At 36.0% G+C, this 20,164-nt stretch overlaps 1 protein-coding gene across 2 annotated transcripts; it reads right to left on the bottom strand.

Moving 5' to 3' along the window:
• Positions 1–6,750: 6,750 nt before the first annotated feature.
• Positions 6,751–9,356, bottom strand: LOC114390891. Of its 2 annotated transcripts, XR_003662025.1 has the most exons (3): positions 8,963–9,206; positions 7,027–8,485; positions 6,751–6,870 (listed from the first exon to the last, which is right to left on the bottom strand). XR_003662025.1 is itself a non-coding variant. In XM_028351809.1 (2 exons), the coding sequence occupies exon 2, from the start codon at positions 8,210–8,212 to the stop codon at positions 7,145–7,147; it is 1,068 nt and encodes a 355-aa protein (XP_028207610.1). In that variant the 5' UTR covers positions 8,213–8,485; positions 9,242–9,356; the 3' UTR covers positions 6,753–7,144. The 2 variants fall into 2 exon arrangements, 1 of the variants encoding a protein (XP_028207610.1); XM_028351809.1 differs by lacking the exon at positions 8,963–9,206 and adding an exon at positions 9,242–9,356 and having other exon boundaries at positions 6,753–8,485.
• Between the last annotated feature and the right edge of the window lie 10,808 nt (positions 9,357–20,164).

Below are 20,164 nucleotides of genomic sequence, written 5' to 3'. Positions count from 1 at the left end.
TCACTAAGGATTGAACCCTTTCTATTCATAATGAATACATGAAGATAATTTGCACAATAGTTTATAACATTACTCTTGCTCAACACTAGTTTACTAGCCTGTGTCCCTATCCTTCATAAGCATATCAAAGCCAAGTCCCAGCTTCTTGAAGCGACTAAACTTCATGCTTATATAGGTAGTCATTTTCTTTCTTGCACCTGCAAATGCAATTTTTCAAAAGAACCATTGAGGAGTTATACTTCAACCTCCTTAACTTACAGAACCGAACACATACCTTTTGGGATACTTTCGATGATGTGTTCCAATCTCTACATGTTAAACTTTCCACATTGAATTCAGCATCTAATGTCATATTAGATGGGAATTGGGTATCTTAACATAAGAGATTTCAGATGGACTTTAATCCTAATCCCACAGCCGACCTTTTCACGAGATCTCTACTTAACACTTTGGTTAAATGATCGGCCAAATTATGCTGAGTTCTCACAAACTCCACTGATATCACACCATGCATGATTAACTCCCGAACCATGTTGTGTCTAACACCCAAGTGTCTAGACTTCCCATTATACACTTGACTATATGCCTTAGCCAAAGTAGCCTGACTATTGCACCTGATAGACATGGGAGGTATAGGTTTGGGCCACAATGGAATCTCATAGATCAGATTTCTTAGCCACTCAGCTTCTTTACTAGTTGCTGCTAAAGCTACAAATTCAGATTCCATTGTTGAATTTGTAATGCAGGTCTGTTTCTTGGATGCCCAAGAGATAGCACCTCCTCCAAGGAGGAATACCCAACCACTTGTGGATGAATAATCTTCCATATTGGTTATCCAACTTGCATCAGAGTAACCTTCAATAACTGAAGGAAATCCAGTATATGTCAAACCATAGTCAATGGTTCCCTTTAAGTACTTGAATACTCTATTCATAGCTTGTTAATGATGAGAACTGGGATTACTTGTAAACCTACTAAGTTTAGCAACAACATAAGCTATATCAGGCCTAGTACTAATCATTGCATACATGAGTGATCCTATCGCCCTTGAGTATTCAAGTTGAGACACTGCTACACCTTTATTAGGTAATAGCTTCAGGTTAGGATCAATGGGAGTACTTACCGGAGAACAATATTTAAAATTAAATTTCTCTAATATCTTCTCAATATAATGTGATTGAGAGATGGAAATGCCATTGTTTCCACGTTTGATCTTTATTCCTAAGATCACATCCGCCTCCCCCATATCTTTCATATCAAACTTAGAAGAAAAAAATGCCTTAGTTTCATCAACTTGATCTTGGTCGGTACCAAAGATCAACATGTCGTCTACATACAGACAAATGATAACTCCTTTGCCATGAGTATCAAACTTGCTGTATAGACATTTATCTGCTTGGTTTAGAACAAAACCACTAGACAACACAACCTCATCAAATTTTTGATGCCATTGTTTAGGCGCTTGTTTCAAGCCATAAAGAGATTTCATCAGTTTACACACCTTATTTTCATTTCCTGGCATAACAAACCCTTCAGGTTGTTTCATGTATATCTCTTCATCCAATTCACCATTTAAGAATGCAGTTTTCACATCCATTTGGTGAATCACCAGATTGTGGATAGCAGCAAGTGCTAACAACAGTCTAATAGTGGATATCCTAGCAACAGGAGCATATGTATCGAAAAAATCAATACCCTCCTTTTGCCTAAAGCCTTGGATAACCAATCTGGCTTTGTACTTGTCAACAGTACCATCCACTTTCATCTTTCTCCTAAAGATCATCTTACATCCTAATGGCTTACATCCAGGAGGTAAGTCAACCAATTTCCAGGTATTATTTTGCATGATGGAATCCATCTCACTTTGGATTGCTTCTTTCCAGAATACAATATCCCTTGAAGCCATTGCTTCACTAAAAGTTTTTGGGTCTTCCTCAACATTAAGGCAATATTGATATTGAAATTCAATATCATTCCTTGACCCTTCAACCAAATAGAGTTGAAAGTCATCACCAAATGACTTAGCCTTTCTTACTCTCGTACTCTTTCTAGTTTCAGTACTAGTTGAAGGTATATCCTCAATATTAACTGAGACTTTCGACATGGAATTCATGTCCTTTGGCCTAGGTATAGATGTAAACCTTTGTTCATCAAAGATTGCATCCCGTGACTCTATAACCGAGTTCACAGCAACAGAATCATTAGATTCTAGCACATAGAATCTATATGCTTTAGAATGTTCAGCATATCCAATAAATATGCAATCTATACCTCTTTCACCTATGGTTTTCCTTTTAGGTTCTGTAAGCCTGACTACAGTCCTACATCCCCAAATTTTGAGATAACTCGAATTTGGTGTCTTTTGTGCCAAAGTTCATACGGGGTAACCTTATTCCTTTTGTTAGGAATTCGGTTCAACAAGTAACAGGCTGTCAACATAGCCTCACCCCAAAATCCTTCACTTAAACCCGAATAGGATAACATGAAATTCACCATTTCTTTCAAGGTTCTATTCTTCCTTTCGGCTACACCATTCTGTTGTGGTGTATAGGGAGCTGTAGTTTGATGTATTATTCCATTAGATTGAAAATAAATCGGATCATAATACTCACCTCCCCTATCCGTACGAAGAGTTTTGATTAGCCCATTTTGATGAAGTTCTACCTCTTTCTTATAAATTTTAAATTTATCAAGAGCTTTATCTTTTGTATTTAATAAATATACATAACAATACCTTGATGCATCATCAATAAAAGTAACAAGATATTTTTTATGACCTAATGATGGAGTAGCATGCAAATCACACAAATCACTATGAATAAGGTCTAAGACTTTAGTCTCACTTTTAACATCCTTAAAAGGTTTCCTAGTGATCTTGGTCAACATGCAAGTTTTGCATTTTTCAATGTTCATATCAAAAGGAGGAATCATACTTGTGTTTTTGACATATCTTTTAATCTTTTGTAATGAACATGTCCTAATCTAGCATGCCAAATTTCTGATTTTGTCATATTAGTTATAGAACTACACGAGGCCATACAAATAGATTCATGAACAAAAGGAACATCAATGTTTAATTTAAACATTTCATTACAACGATAACCAAATCCAACAAACGAACCATGTCTTGACAAGATGTACTTGTCACTTTCAAGTACTTGCTTGAAACCACAATTATTTAAAACCATACCAGACAATAAGTTCTTACGAATACCAGGTACAAATAAGACATTATCCAAATACAAACTTTTTCCGGAAGTAAAAACTAAATTCACACAACCTAATCTTAGGATTGGTTCAGTTGCAACATTGCCCATCTTCACAATAGAGCCATCATCGATTGGTCTAAATTCCTTGAACCAACGACGATCTTTGCACACATGGCTTGTTGCTCCCAAATCAAACCACCAAGCAACGTCATCATCCTGCACATAGAGTGCATCAGATATTAGTGATACATAATTTGAATTCGTATTCGAATTAAAATTATTCACTACAATCTGACCTTGTTGCTTTTTAGGATCATTAGACCCACTTGGACCAGCCTTGTTCTTTCCTTTGAACACCCGACAATCCCTCTTTAAATGACCAGGTTTCCCACACTTCCAACATGACAATTTTGTCTGTTTGTTTGGACCTTTGTTCTTATTTCCTTGAAATTTTCGTTTGTTACCTTTAGCATTGTAATTTTGCTTAATTGTTCCACTTTCCTCTACCATATTAACGGAAGAGGAACCTGCTACGTTTTTATCATTGACTTTGTCAATTTCCTGAGCCCTCAACGACTCCTCAATCATGAAATGACTACCGAGTTGAACCAGAGTCAACTCTTCCTTCTTATGTTTCAAGGTATGGTTGAAGTCTTTCCAAGAAGAAGGCAGTTTATCAATTATAGATGAAACTGCAATGGATTCATCCATTTTCAAATCATGTTGAGTAAACTGACCCAAAATCCACAGTAGTTCATTATATTGTTCCATAACAGGCCTCGAATCAATCATTTTGTAATTAAAGAAATTACTAACTAAGAATTTGTTACTTGAGGCATCTTCTGCCATATACTTGGATTCAAGAGAGTCCCATAATTCCTTAGCAGACTCAACATTTTGATAAATATCAAAGAGAGAGTCAGACATACCGTTCAGAATGTGTCCACAACAAATATAATCATCGTTCTCCCATTTCGAACGCTTCCTTGTTTGATCCAGAGTTTCGTCTTCCATAAACACCGGCATTGGTGTACTCAACACATACACCACCTTCAATGTTGTCAAGAGAAAGTGCATCTTCTTCTGCCATCTTCTAAAATCCTGCCCTTCAAACTTGTCCAACTTCGCAAACTTGCTTGTCATCTTCGAACTATCGTTCGTCATCTCGAAAAAATTTGATTCAATCTTTTGTTGGTTAATTTGAAAATCGAGATAATACTGGATAAATCTGAAGTCGTGTATAACACTTTCAGATTGAATCAAATTTCGGGGTTCAACCAAAATTGTTCAATCGGATAAAATCAGAAGATTATAATTCAAGAGTTTTGTTTTGGTCTTGTATGTTTTTTTCACCCGTCATGCTTTCTGAACCAGAATGATTATTTATGATCAAAGAACAGGTGGTTTTTGGCGGTTGATGAACAGGTGATTTTTGGCGGTTGATGGAAGTTTTATCTTTTTAAAAACTGCCTTTTCCTGAAAGTCACTTGCATGTAATTTTCAAAATTTGCCTAAACCGAACATCTCGTTATTACATTAAAACAAGTGTGCACTCTTATTTTAACATAATAAAGAGATCAATTACACTAAAATGTCCAACAAGTACTTGTAAGGAAATGAGTTACTCTTGTAAGTCTTTGATTCTCTTAGCAAAAAAGCTAGAGAAGCAAATTAACAAGCATACAAACATAAATCTCACGATGCATCTTCACGATGAGATACACACACCTCCCAACTCGCATACAAACATAAATCTCACTATAAAAATAAACTACATACATTATGAGTCAATCAATATGATTCATAACTTCAATGGAAAAACAAAAACAAAAACAAATAATGCATCTTCACGATGAGATACACATATAAACATCTAAATTTATCGAGTTAAAGTAACTATAGGTAGCTTTTGTGTTAAATAAAAAATATACTTTATTTCAAAAATCTAAATTCATTCACTTCAAACATAAACTATCCCACTTTAAGATCAACTTTAGCAGATTCAATTTTACAAAACTAATTCTTTCAAAGTCAATTTTGCAAACATTTATTCACATGAAGGATAATTATCTCGGCATCCAACACTATAAGATTTAGAAGGTAAAATAACTTATCTATTTAATAAGTTTATTTTTAAAGTGACAAACCAAGTTCTTTTAATTTTATATATATGAAACTGAATTTTTCATAAACCGTATTTTTTTTGACAAAATTTCATAAACTGTAAACAATACAAAAATGTACATAAGCAGTTAAGCATTAAGTAATTTTGTGTTTGTCTACCAACACTCGAACACAAGTTGTCCATCTAGAAGCTAATGATTTTCACTTCAAATTCAATCCACGCAAAACTGAATTCAACACAGAAATACACTGAATTAATCTCTAAAATTACGAATGTTGTCAATTTAATTTCTAAAATTGTAAAAATATTATATTATTTCTTAAAATTATTAAAAATTGATCATGTTAATCTTCGATTTTAAAATTTCTAGGAACAACAAAACTAATGTCAGTTGATGATATTATAAACTCAAATAATCGTTGCTAGATAATTTTAAGAGTTCAAATAACATTTTTGTAATATGATTCAATAAATGATACAGCTACAATAGACACTGCATATGGAATGAATTTCAGAAAATTTTCACATTTATTTATTTAATGCTCACTTGTTTTAAAATTGGGTAAAAGTAATTTTAAATCGTTAAATGTAAATTGAGATGCATACTCCAATTAATCTTAAACCCCCACACACAAATAAAATAGTCTTAACCATAAATTTTATATTAAACGTATGAGTGTGAAGAATTGTTTCCGAGTATAAAACAGAAAGACCCAAAGACGTATATGCATCATTATAACATGTATTGAGTAAAGAAAAAATAAAACGTAGTTGGTGTTTAATTGAAGCCAGAATGCATAACCAATTAAATGAGAATTGCCATTCCTGCTCTGTTCAATATTCTTAGTCAAAGTGCACAGATCATCAACGTCCGTCATCCTACTAATAATTACTGTAAAAAAATTATTTGCTTCTTTTCAAATTATCTTTGACATTGAAAGTTTTAATTTGTTTTAAAATATTTATCACTTTAATTTTTTTAAAATGAACATTAATAATTTTTCCCAATAACACTCCATAGTCCTTGTTTACTTATGTATCACTTAGATCTTAATTCATAACTACACTCTTACTCTTTTAATAAAGTTATTTTAGTTAAAGAAGGCTATTCTATCATAGTAATTGATACAATTAATGATTTTCTTAAAATATGTACATTATCATCTTAACAAATATACTAAAAGGGAATAATAATTGTAACAACTTACCCTATTTGCAGTAAAAAAAAAAATACCCTATTTAATGGCGGGGAAAGTAATAACTTACCTATTCAATAACTAGATTATTTTGAGCAACTTTTAAATTTTTAATGCCTAGATAATCCATATTACAATATCAAAGCAGCATATGGAAAACACTGTCAACATTCATCTACATACATTTGAGTATACGGAAAATAAACAACATAACGGAAAGTATAAATAAAAAACCAACAGATCTTCTCTTTTTATTCTCAACACAAATGAGGACTAGAAATAAGCAGCACAGTGAAAAAGTTGTTACTCATTGCATCCTCCTATCTAAATTCAAGCTTTCCTGCCAATTAAAGTAACACAACTTTAATCTGAAAGAAGTATTGCAAGCAACTAAAATTCTAAATTTACATGTAATCACTGCAAATCCATTACAAAACCCAAAGATGAACAAAAAGATAAATTCCATGTTGTAAAAAAGAAGCATCACGATTCCTACCTCGTCTATCAACATCTATCACAGTAGCACATGGTCATCCCATTGTAGTATATGAATTTTATGACTGCACAGCTTTATTTTGTTTGATACAAGCTGGTGCCTTGAAATCTTGGCATTTTCACATTGATGTAGCCTCAATAGGCATCACTCTGTCAGATGATGACTCCGCTGTAAACAAAGACATAGTATTAATAGGATTATTGCCTGTGTTCGTTCCAGTCAACGAATAACTTCTGACTCTTATTTCTTCCTTTAGCTGCACCCTATCTTTCGAGGTGCAGATGCTTAAGGGCAACTTTTTTAGCTTCACCCTTCCTCTCTTCTTACCTATGGAAGATGAATCTTCAAACTTTTTCCCTTTTGACTGACTCAACTCTGCTTCCCCGTTATCTATCCCTAATTGGCTAGGTCTATGATATTTAACCACCTTATCTTTCTTACTTGAGCATACCTCTTGGATGGATCCTTCAGAATCAATCATACCTGCTATTGCATGTTCATCGTTCAAAGATAAGCAATCTTGACGAAGTGCCACACCAGATTCAGATCCCTCAGTCATTTCAAAACTTGAAGAGCTTCTAGGCTTCTTATGTTTACTACCTTTTGAGTCTGAGTTTGGAGAACTCTTGGAGATTCTTGGCGAACTGTTCATGGCTCGATGTAACTTATGAGCCAATTCTTCATCTGTCCCACAATTTTCAATTCGTTGATTTTTTTTGTACAACAGCTGAACTGGGAGATGCTTCTTTGACTTGTTTTTTTTCATATTTCTTTCCTTGCCGGCCGCCTCCTCAGAGAAAGATGCAACCAAATCTAAAGCCCTCTTGGCTGCAGCTACTGCCTTCGCTGCTCTTGCAGCCTTTTCTTCAGCTGCTGCTCTTGCAGCCTCTGCAGCTTTAGTTGTAGCGATTGCGGCCACTTCTGAGGCCTCCACAACCTCCTCAGGTGTTAGGTTAGGGTTATTAGAATGGCAACTCAACAAATGCTTCAGTCGGGCTTCAAATTCACTTGAAAACAATGAGGATGAAGGGGAAGCAGCATCAGTAACACAAGAAGCAGCAACTGGAGATGGCGAGGCAGTAGCATCACTATCTGAACCCTGTTTCTTCAATCCAGCTAGAAGACGCTTCCGGGGTGGTAAAAGAACATCCGCATCCAACTGATTAGCATCACATGCGATCTCCATGCCTCCCCCAATAAATCTAAATCTACACGGAATTAAATAGCTACTCTATTGACAATCACATCATTGCAACATCGATCAAATCCTTCAATTCCACATTCCTCATGATATCAAGATTTTAAGAATCATACAAGATCCTTAACAAAACCTACACAAAACTTGGAACAATTCAAAGACTATCCAAGCTGCTACCACTTTTTATTGCCTTCTTTCCATGATAAGTAGAAATTTGACTCATACCCAGCATCAAATTCTTCCATTCCAACTCTCTGATTCCTAAATAGAAAGAAAGAAGACAACAAATCAAACTGAAAACTAAATGCACAACAAACAATTTCATTCATCGGAACTAGTTTATCTATGAAAAACGCAAAACACAACAGCAGCAAACCTCAATTTTCAAACATCATCATTCCCAACTATTCCTAGCAACCAAGAAACTCACAAAGGAAGCATAATTTAGCAACATAATCATAAGATCGAGGACCTGAATTCAATCTACCCGAGCAGCACAATACAGGGTTTTTTTTGTTTTTTTTTTCAACACCCCAATTGCCAAACGATTTGAATCAATCCACAAAGCAATGAATCATAAACACACAAAGCAATCCACCACAAGTTAAATCTGGATTCAGCAGAATCATGAAAAATCAATGGAATTTTCATACCCCATGAGTCAAAATTCAAGAACACACAAAAAACATGATCAAAAGAGAGTTGGGACCATTGAGAATGAAGGAGGTCCATGTGTACCTGTTCCTGTTGTGGCAGATAGAGAAAGAGGGGCAAAGGAAGATCAAGGATTAGGGTTTTCAGAAAGAGAAACGAAGAAGAGTTTGTAATGGTGAAGAAGAAAAATCCAACGCATAGAGAAAACCCAAGATCTTCCTAATAATAATAATAATAATAATTTCATTTATACGCAAGAAAATGTGAAAATGGTAAAAAATTTCAGTTGGTTATGATTGGAGAACGGTAAAGAAGCAGATCCCACCAAAAAAATAATTAATTAGTTCTCTGCTTTTCAAGTACCCTCGTATTTCTTTTCATTTTTTCGATGTCAAACTGTGTCAATGACAACGTTGCAGTTGCTTTTCATGAGTTGCGACATCAGATGGTGTCGAGAGGAAAGATGTAATACTGTAATAAATGAAGATGAGGATTAACGTGCACAGCTTCATCTAAAATTTAGCGTTCCAATTTTATATATCAAATTTAACGGTTCTGGGTAGATTTGGACAAGAGATCAATTTTTTATTTTTTATTTATTTTGAGTAAATATTTATTTTTGTTTTTAAATTTGTTAGACAATGATAATTAATTATTGAAAGATGATAAAATTAAAATTTTATTTCTAAATTTGCAAAAAGTAAGATAAATTAATCCTACCAATAATTTTTTTTCGTTAATTCAAATGGTTATACTTACCTAACACTTTCGCTAATGACATGGCAACTGACGGTTATCATTTCTTAAGATATCGGAAACGAATCTCAACTTTATCAAGCATTTCTTAAGAGGGCGAATTTGAATCTCAACTTTATCAAGCATCTCTAAGAGGTTGGATTCGAACGTCAACTTTTTCAAGCAACTCCTATGAGGTCAGATCCAAACCTCAACCTTTTTAAGATTTTTGAAAAGGTCAGCTTTGAACCTCAGCATTCTTTCTCTAAAAACTTAATTTTTTAAGCAAAAGTTGAAGATCGAACCTTAAAACATTTACCCAGTATAAAGAAAATATACATAAAGCAAATGTCCTCTCTAATTTCATTCATTATTAAAACTTCATGTTCCCAAAACAAATACTGAAATCAACAAACATTTCATTTATTACATTAATCACTTCGACTCAACCTCCTTTCTTTCTTCTTCTCCCTTAGACTCAGAGCACAGTTGCATCTCTCTAACGATCTCGCCATCCACAATGTCGCAATTCACGTCCACTTGTGCAGAGTCAAAAGAAGGAAGCAACACCTTAACTTGAATATGAGCCTTCTTGAAGCCTTCTCAATGATTTAAGACAATCAATCTCTTGGCCTCGTCCAACTCAACCATCAAAGCAGACTCAACCTCCTCCTTCTTCTACAATTAGAAGAGGTAGAAGAGATAAGGAATGGTGGTTTAATCACACGCTTAGCATGGTGTTCGCGCTAGGCGCAACCTTGGGCTTTCTCGTGGGCCTTCTTCGCGCTAAGCGTGTGCTGGTCGCTAAGCGAGCACGTACACTGAGCCGGTCTTATGCGCTAAGCGAGCTGTCCAATTCTTCCAACTATTCTTTAAGGTGTTTTCTTCTAGTTTTTGCATCAATTTTCATCTAAAGCACTTGAAATCTTCTTCTTCTGACTTATGCTAATTAAAAATTGAAAAGATATTAATTTCTTCATTATTTCATTCAAAACAATAGTAAAGTGAAGAAATTGTAATCATTCTTAGCCAAAATTGACTATCAAATTAACTCAAATTTCGCAGTTATCAGTACGCTTAGAATTTGAACTAAATGAATTCACTTTTTATGTTACGTTACTAGGAATAGAGCATAACATTTTGATTGCAAATAGTACAGGATTATGACTGTAATGTTGTAATTTATTTCATATGCGAGGAATTGATATTCAACAAATATTCTTAAGATTCTCGAATGCGAAGAATTGATTCGAGGTGATCTAACGTATGCATCAAAGATGTTGGAAATGATTCATATGCATTAATTTTATTTAGATATTGAATATATGAATGATGAAATCCAATCATATGCTTCTCTTGAATTAATTCAATTCATTTTATTTTGTTTTCGTAATTTTACATGTTTATGACTTTTACGCTATTTACTGTTCTTTCGTTAAACCCATGAAATTTTGATTCAATCTGTTATACACACACACACACGTACATATTGAACTATTTACTATTAACTGGAGAAACTAAGTAACTCAATGATGTAAGCTCCAATTGAGCTTGTAGGCCTAGGATCTTCTTCATCAATGGATTCCTTTGCTTCTTGGAAGATGAATGGCAGCGGAATGGAGAAAGGAGGAGAGAGAGGAGACGCCACTTCAAGGAGAAGATGAGTCTAGAAGAAGCTCACCACCATAGGAGGCCATGGATAAGAGCTTGGAGGAAGAAGGAGATGAGTGAAGGGAGAGGGAGAGAAGAGCACGAAATTTTGTGCTCTAAATGAGTTCTGAAATTTGAAGTTTAATATTCAAATGATCAAAGTTCAAAAAAATGCACACACAAGGCCTCTATTTATAGCCTAAGTGTCACACAAAATTGGAGGGAAATTTGAATTTCTATTCAAATTTTACTTGAATTTGAAATTGAATTTGTGGAGCCAAACTTTGGAGCCAAAATTTCACTAATTATGATTAGTGAATTTTAGCTATGGTTCAGCCCACTAAATTCAAGATCAAGTCCAAGATTCTCCACTAAGTATGCTTAGGTGGCATGAGGCATGTAAAGCATGAAGCACATGCACAAAGTGTGACTATATGATGTGACAATGGGGTGTAGCAAGCAAATGCTCACCTCCCCCTCTAAAATTTAATTGGATTGGGCTTCTCCCAATTCAATTAAATTTATTTTCCAACACACACATCAAATATTCACTTAATGCATGTGAAATTACAAAACTACCCCTAATACAAAAACTAGTCTAGGTGCCCTAAAATACAAGGGCTGAAAATTCCTATATTTCTAGGGTACCCTACCTACATTATAGAGCCCTAAATACAAGACCCAAAATTAATGAAATCTTAATCTAATATGTACAAAGATAAGTGGGCTCATACTTAGCCCATGGGCCCGAAATCTACCCTAAGGCTCATGAGAACCCTAGGGCCTTCTCTTGCATCTTTGGCCCAATCTTCTTGGAGTCTTCTATCCAATGCCCCTTGGGAGGTAGGATTGCATCATTCCCTCCCCCTTGAAAAGGATTTGACCTCAAATCCAGAGGTTCTTGAAACTCATGGATTCTTTCCTCAACACCTGTAAAAAGAATAAAAACATATGTATTAGTGATGTTGGGTATGTTAGAGTAAGGTAAGGACTGAAAACCCCTTTCCAGGCCATCTTCCCATGAGAGAATATAGTTCCTCACCCACTCAATGAGGGGTGTTACAAGTATAGAAAAATATGGGACAAACCTTTTGTAAAAGTTTGTTAAGATATTGAAGCCCCAAATTTCCTTTATACTTGTTGGAGTAGGCCACTCAAGAATGACCTTTATTCTCTTAGGGTTCATGGGAAGCCCTTGATCACTATTTAAAAAGTTAAGGAAAGTAATGGAATAAAATATACCTTTTTCTTTATTTTCATGTTGATTATTCCTACAAAAAATTACGACAAACCTAAGGTGTCCCATATGAGCACCTAGGTTTGCATTGAAACAAAAAATAAGAACAAACCTACCTAATGAGTCCCTATGTACACAAACCATGAAGATGTTGGATGCATGAGTGATTTTACAAAAGAGTGTTGCACCACTCAACATATTCATCATACCACCTATCATAGGGATTTGGTGCCTAATAATACCTATTTTAGGCACCAACAAAGCACAAGGATTTAAGCTCTTGCGAACCAAACCCTCATCCAACAACTCATTTACTTGAGAAATAACCTCAAGCTCAAGAGGTATGGCGGTGCTAAGGGATGTTTCCCTTGATAGGAGAAGGTAGAAAGATTGTTTAAGAAGGAGTGCTCTTTTAATATCACCTTTTGTTGCAAAATAATTTTCCTTCTTAACAATCTTCTTGGAGGAATCCTTTTCCTCTTTTTCCTTCCCCTGGGCCTTTGAAGACAAGGCCTTACTATCCTTCTTTTTCTTTTGTTTTTCTAGTTTTTCTTCCTCATCCCTCTTATCTTTCATAGTTAGTTGATCTTTGGCCACCTGTAAAGGTGTTTGAGGATGCAACACAAATTTAGTGCCAAGACGAGTAAGGGTAATCTCATTAGTTAGGCCATTGTAAATGATCTTCCTATCAAATTGCCACGGCCTTCCTAAAAGAATATGTCCTGCCTCCATGGGAACTATATCACAATTAACTTCATCCTTATATGTCCCAATGGAGAAAGGTACCTTCACTTGTTGGTTAATTATCATTTCCCCTTGCTCATTGAGCCATTGAAGTTTATAAGGTTTTGGGTGGGGAATGATAGTGAGGTTCAACTTGGAAACTAATCTTGTGCTACAACAATTGCAACAAGATCCACTATCCACAATGAGAGAACAAGTTTTATCTAAAATTTTGCATCTTGTATGAAAGATGTTCTCTCTTTGGGATTGAGATAGATCACAAGATTGACCTCCAAGGAGCCTTCTAGCCATTAAGAGGTCACCTTCTTCATGGGGGTAGACTTCCTCACTAGACTCTTCACCCCTTACTTCATCTTCACTTCCACTAGAGGAAGGGCAAGAAGTAGTCTCCTCTTGACTACTATAAATGTCTTGATCCCTCATGATCATGGTTTTCTTTGTGGGGCATTGAGAGGTAATGTGACCTCTCCCAAGACATTTGAAGCATTTAATGTTGCTAGTCCTTTCTTGGGAACTAGTCTTAAGGGTGTATTTCTCTATGGTCTTACCCTTATCTTCCTTGGGTTTTGAAGGTGATGCCCCTAAAATTCCATGGGCTTGGTCCTTTCTTGGATAAGAGTGAGAGCCATAAGATTTTGAAGAAGGCTTTCTTTTAAGTTGTTGCTCCACTCTTATACAAAGTTGGACTAGCTCATCTAGGTCCCTATATGGAAGGAGTTCAACCTTGTCCCTCACTTCCATATTAAGCCCACTAAGGAACCTAGCTATGCTTGTTCTTTCCTCCTCCCTAAGTCCAGCTCTTAAAAGGAGTAGTTCCATTTGTTGTCTATATTCTTCAACACTCATACTCCCTTGTCTAAGCCTTTGGAGCTTGTCCATAAGCTCCCTCTCATAGTAGGATGAAATGTGTCTCTTCCTAAGGGCACTCTTAAGATCATTCCAATACTCTACTGGAGGATCCCCATGAATCCTTCGTTCCCTAACAAGGGAAGTCCACCAATAGAGGGCATACCCTTGAAAGCTAAGGGTAGCCAATGGAACTTTTCTCTCTTCGCTAATATGATGGCAAGCAAAGAGTTGTTCAACCTTCATTTCCCAATCTAAGTAGGCCTCAACATTATCTTTTCCATGGAAATATGGGAGGCTAATGTTAACCTCTTGAGGCCTTCTATCCTTTTCTCTTCTTTGGGAGTGATGTTTAGTATGTGAACTATGACGCCCTCTATAATAGTCGCTAAGTTCTTCACTTAAACTCTTGCAAGAGTCATGACTACTATAGGAGGCATGTTTTTCTCTTTTCATTTCTTTCATTATTTTTCTTCTTTCTTCCTCTCTTATTTTCTCTCTTTCATCTTGACTTATTTCTTCCACTCTTTTTTTACCTTTTTCTTTTCTCTCTTGTTTTTCTTTCCACAACTTAAGGGATCTCAACTCATCTAATATCTTATACAAGGGGTCCTTAAGAGTAGAACCCTCACCATTAACACTAGATGAAGAATGAAGACTCATGTTGGTTCCTAAGTTATGGTTCTTTCTTGTTGGCGGTTTGAAAAAAAGGTAAAAGAAACTATGGTTGAAACTAGCCAAAATAAACACTAAAAGAGGTGTGAAAGATAAGGTAAAAACTAATTGGTAAAAGGAAAGCTATCTAGGCGGTTTGACAATGGAGGGTAAAGGAAATAAGCTATGAAAGTAAGCAAGAAATTAAAGTGCAAGAAATGCAAACTAGGCGGATCCTAAGAGTGTTTGGATGACCTCATTTAAGGTTCCCAACAAAACACTCACTATCCTAAGGGAAAATTGCCTAAAATTATTACACACAAATGGAAGCAGGGTGACCTAGCGGAGGCTCCCAACTTATTTCCAATGAAAGGCTTTTTTGTTACAAAATTTGAAAGCAAAGCAAATTGCCAATTACAAAATTACAAAAAAAAGTCCTCAATTGTGGTGGCTATTCTCTCTTTAGTGTTTCACTCAATTTAGAGTGCTTCTTAGTCCAATAGCTCTTAAGGTGGTTGGCCCCTTGCTTCTTGACTCAAATTCTTCAAGATATGGCACCAATCCTCCTTTCCAATTCCCTATATGGCAACTCACAAGCAAGGAAACAAAGAGACAAGCAATAACCAAAGACCAAAAAAAATGAAATGAAAGCTAAACCAATAGAGTTTTAACAAGAAAAATTTCCAAGGATTATTCAACAATTAAAGCAATGAAAAGCACAAAAAAACAAGCTAGGACTCAAAGAGAAACCTAGAATGGCTTTAGAGTAGAGTAGAAAAACTAAAAAAAAAAGACTCAAGAAACCTCTAGTTTTGGCACTTGTTTTCACAATAATTTTCAATTGAAATTTCAGAACTAGGATTGGTATAAAATAGGCACCAATTATGCAACAAATTTTGAGCCAAAACAACAAGCACACTTTCCTTTCACTTTTTTTTTTCTTGGACACTGATTTTTCAGCCAACTTGTGCGATTTTTCTTATTTTTCCTTTAATCCAAATCGCTTGGTTCTTTTTTTTATAATTTTGGTCCAGATGTCTAGAAAATTCAGTAAAACTTTCAGCTCAAAAAACGTAGTGACCAATTCCCAGTAATTTATACAAGTTCGTATGTTCAAGCTGCCAGCACCAGTGATTTCAACCTAGAAATCAAGAGCAGTGTTTATGTTGCTTAAGGCTTGGATAGTTACAATTTGTGTTTGCTTATGCTCAATTATCTTGAATAACACAATTCAAGAGAGCTTAAGAATTATTTTGATTCACAAATCCAGCCACAACTAAACTTCATCATAGGCATCATGTAGGAAACTTAGAAAACAAAAAAAGTTCAAGAACAAGACTACTTCTAGGAATTGATTTAGAACATGTTATGAACTAAATAACATGCATGAATTAGACTCAAAATTAAAAAGATAGGCTAAGAATGACAATAATACATGAACAAATGTATCTAGAATTCAATCAACAAAATAAAACTCAACACAAACTTAGAACATAATGTGACAATTACTATGACTAAACATGACTCTAAGACAACATGGATTAAGTGATTTACACTTAGATTTTTGTGTTTTTTTTAATCAATATTTTGGAAGAACATTTAGATCTAAGGTCCAGCACAAGAATATTATGAATGAAAAATGATAGAACCTAAAATCAACACAAAAACAAGATTCAAGAGAAGATCTACAAAATTTGAACCATAGAAATGCAAGAACAAGTGTAGATCTAAGATTTAATCGGTTTATTTTTTTTGAATCTACCCTAAACAGCACCAAACCACAAGACAATGGAGGATATACATGGAGAATAAGATGAAGAACAAGGAATTAAAGAGAATTCACCGAACAAAAAGATAGAGGAAGCAAAAGAACATCACCTAGATGGAGATGCTCTGATACCACATGATGTAAGCTCCATTTGAGCTTGTAGGCCTAGGATCTTCTTCATCAATGGATTCCTTTGCTTCTTGGAAGATGAATGGCAGTGGAATGGATAAAGGAAGAGAGAGAGGAGACGCCACTTCAAGGAGAAGATGAGTCTAGAAGAAGCTCACCACCATAGGAGGCCATGGATAAGAGCTTGGAGGAAGAAAAAGATGAATGAAGGGAGAGGGAGAGAAGAGCATGAAATTTTGTGCTCTAAATGAGCTTTGAAATCTAAAGTTTAATATTCAAATGATCAAAGTTAAAAAAAATGCACACACAAGGCCTTTATTTATAGCCTAAGTGTCACACAAAATTGGAGGGAAATTTGAATTTCTATTCAAATTTCACTTGAATTTGAAATTGAATTTGTGGAGTCAAACTTTGGAGTCAAACTTTGGAGCCAAAATTTCACTAATTATGATTAGCGAATTTTAGCTATGGTTCAACCCACTAAATTCAAGATCAAGTCCAAGATTCTTCACTAAGTATGCTTAGGTGGCATGAGGCATGTAAAGCATGAAGCACATGCACAAAGTGTGACTATATGATGTGGCAATGGGGTGTAGCAAGCAAATGCTCACCTCCCCCTCTAAAATTTAATTGGATTGGGCTTCTCCCAATTCAATTAAATTTATTTTCCAACACACATCAAATATTCACTTAATGCATGTGAAATTACAAAACTACCCCTAATACAAAAACTAGTCTAGGTGCCCTAAAATACAAGGGCTGAAAAATCGTATATTTCTAGGGTACCCTACCTACATTATAGAGCCCTAAATACAAGACCCAAAATTAATGAAACCTTAATCTAATATGTACAAAGATAAGTGGGCTCATACTTAGCCCATAGGCCCGAAATCTACCCTAAGGCTCATGAGAACCCTAGGGCCTTCTCTTGCATCTTTGGCCCAATCTTCTTGGAGTCTTCTATCCAATGCCCTTGGGAGGTAGGATTGCATCACTCAAGTCCTTGTGGAGACGATATTATTTATAAAATTTGTAACCTGTGACAACATTGGTACACTTGCCAAAAGTTTAACACTAACTGACCTTGACACCCATCTGCAACTAATAGAAGTACATAAACTTATTGACAATGGGCTCAATTGTCAAACTCTTACAAAGAATTTGAAAGGCACCCAAAAAATTCCAACTATTATGATGAAGTATCATAGGGAAATTGAATGTTCAACTCCTTCAACACATCCTCATACATGTACACAAAGTTGGCCTCACCCTTTGATGCCAATGACTTCGTATAGACACACTCCTCAGTGCTACAAGGCTCTACAATCAACAACTCAGTATCATCCAAGGCTATCACGTCAACCTTCTGTTTCAACCTCTCAATAGACTCGTGGGTTTGAAACTGAGTAGGGTACAAGTTAATTTTCGCAGAAACCCACTCATACCCAGGGATGGTGATAGGGGCAAACTTGCTTCCCCTATTCTTTTTGGGCCTTGTGCCACCTCCCACAATGTTATCCCTCTTTTGGCCCTCCCCCCTTCTCTCTATCTCCTTAAAAACCTCTGCTCCTCACAACCACTCACTAAGAAATCCTATGTTCTCTTCGAATCAGAAATAGACGAAGGGGACAAAAAATAACTTATCCTCACTCATAGATTCCCCTATGCCCCTAACTTCCCTAGCCATAAGGGACTACCTCAAATGGGAGACCCATCCTCTGTAGCAGAGGAAGACATAAGGAAAGAAGCTAAGAACAAAGGAATGAAGGTAGAAGGAATAGAGATAAGGAGCTTACCTAGCAAAAAGCACAAGGAATGAAGAAACACAAGCCAATCGTGGAAAGCAAGAACAAAGGAAGCAGGAGTAGCATGAAAATAGGGAAATGAAAGTGACCTCTGGTGTTCTCTCAATGCCCATTTTATAAGGGCTTCACAACCCTTCACTCAAGGCCCACCCGCATGCATCTTTGTTTCTCACACCCGAAAATGCTCCAAATAACCCTTGGTCCAGACGCTTCAATAGTTCCTTCAAGAGTTCTGACCACTAACAAGGTGGCATGAGAAATGAAACAGCATGGGAAATGAAGTGTTAAAACCTCACAGACACAACATGGCATTACACTTATCCTGTTGCGTCTCCTAAAGCGACAAGACACCCAAAGGTCATTACATGGTGAACCGCACAAATTGAGACACGTGTCATTTAGTACTTGGAAAATTCTCGATGTCTGAAAGGGAGGAGGCACACGTGGCAATAGCACCCTTTGCTGCTATTCAGTTTAAACTCTTGCGACTAGTTTGGCTATTTTAGGCAACTCGGCCAAGTTGCTCACATGAGCTTGGGGGACTTATATACTGTGTAACCCACGAACTTGGCACGTACTCGGGAATCACATACGAAACTCTATCATTCATAGTGAACTCAGAGCTCGGGGGGTTATGTACCGTTCAGCCTAGGAATTCGACATGTACTCAGCTCGTGGCCCTCAACTGCAACCTATGGACTCGGCACAACACATAGAGACGCTATTGGCCAACGTGACTCTAAATATGTCGTAACTTCCTCAGTATCAGACATGTATATATAAACTCAAAGGAAGGACCTCCAAGTATGTTTTAATCATTACATTCACATACTCAAACACCACAGGCTCAACTGACTTGATCATTGGAGTTCCCTTTGCAGGTAACTTACCCCACACCAAGACAGAAGATTAGAGATTTTGATGAGATGAGAAACGAAGGAGGGGAGCCCAATAACTAATCAAGAACTTGCCCAAAACTCAGTCGGAACACATAACATTTCCATTTCAATAATATTATGAATACAGTTTCGAACACAATGAAATGTGCATACATATGGATTATCTAATGCATTTCTAGCTAAGGAGTGACCAACCATATTAGCCCTTCTCACCTGAAGTCTCTATTGACAGAAAAAGGAAAATAGTTGGACATTCAATTCCTTTAACCTGAAGTCGAATTCCTGTTGGAATACAATCTCTACAAAGTCTCCACAAGAAAACTTTAATTTATTGAGAAACCTTTAAACCCCAAATGCCCATCCAATTTCTGACACTTGAAGATTTTGACTACCAAATTGTTCCATGCAGAGCCTACAAGGAAATTTTACTAAATAGATCCCATCCTTTGAAAACTTTCATATCCATTTATCCTCCTCAAATTCATTACATAGAGGGAGTTGATGAATTTTCCCAGCCAAGTGTGGTACAAAAGCAGTAATGAAGACACTATCTCATTGTCTCAAGTTGGGAAGCATCAAATCCTTAACCATAAACTCTTTAACAACCATGTGAGGAGCATCTCCAATGATTGAGACCATACACTAATATGAGCAGCATCTCCCATTCTCCATCTAATCTCCCATTCTCCATCTAATTATAGCCTTAAACACCTCTCAGGAACTCCAAATAATATGCCATGAATAACTTGGATTATGGCCAAGAGAGGAATCCAAGAAATCCCCATTAGGGAAATATTTGGCTTCGAAGACATATAAACC

The sequence above is a fragment of the Glycine soja genome, chromosome 16 (genome assembly GCF_004193775.1).
Source record: "Glycine soja cultivar W05 chromosome 16, ASM419377v2, whole genome shotgun sequence".
NCBI classification, from domain to species: Eukaryota; Viridiplantae; Streptophyta; class Magnoliopsida; order Fabales; family Fabaceae; genus Glycine; species Glycine soja.
Note: the sequence above shows the minus strand (reverse complement) of the source record. Positions and strands in the feature narration are given on the sequence as shown.

Excerpts from the sequence above, each read along its gene's own strand:
- LOC114390891 (XM_028351809.1), bottom strand. The coding sequence starts at position 8,212 with ATGGAGATCGCATGTGATGCTAATCAGTTGGATGCGGATGTTCTTTTA.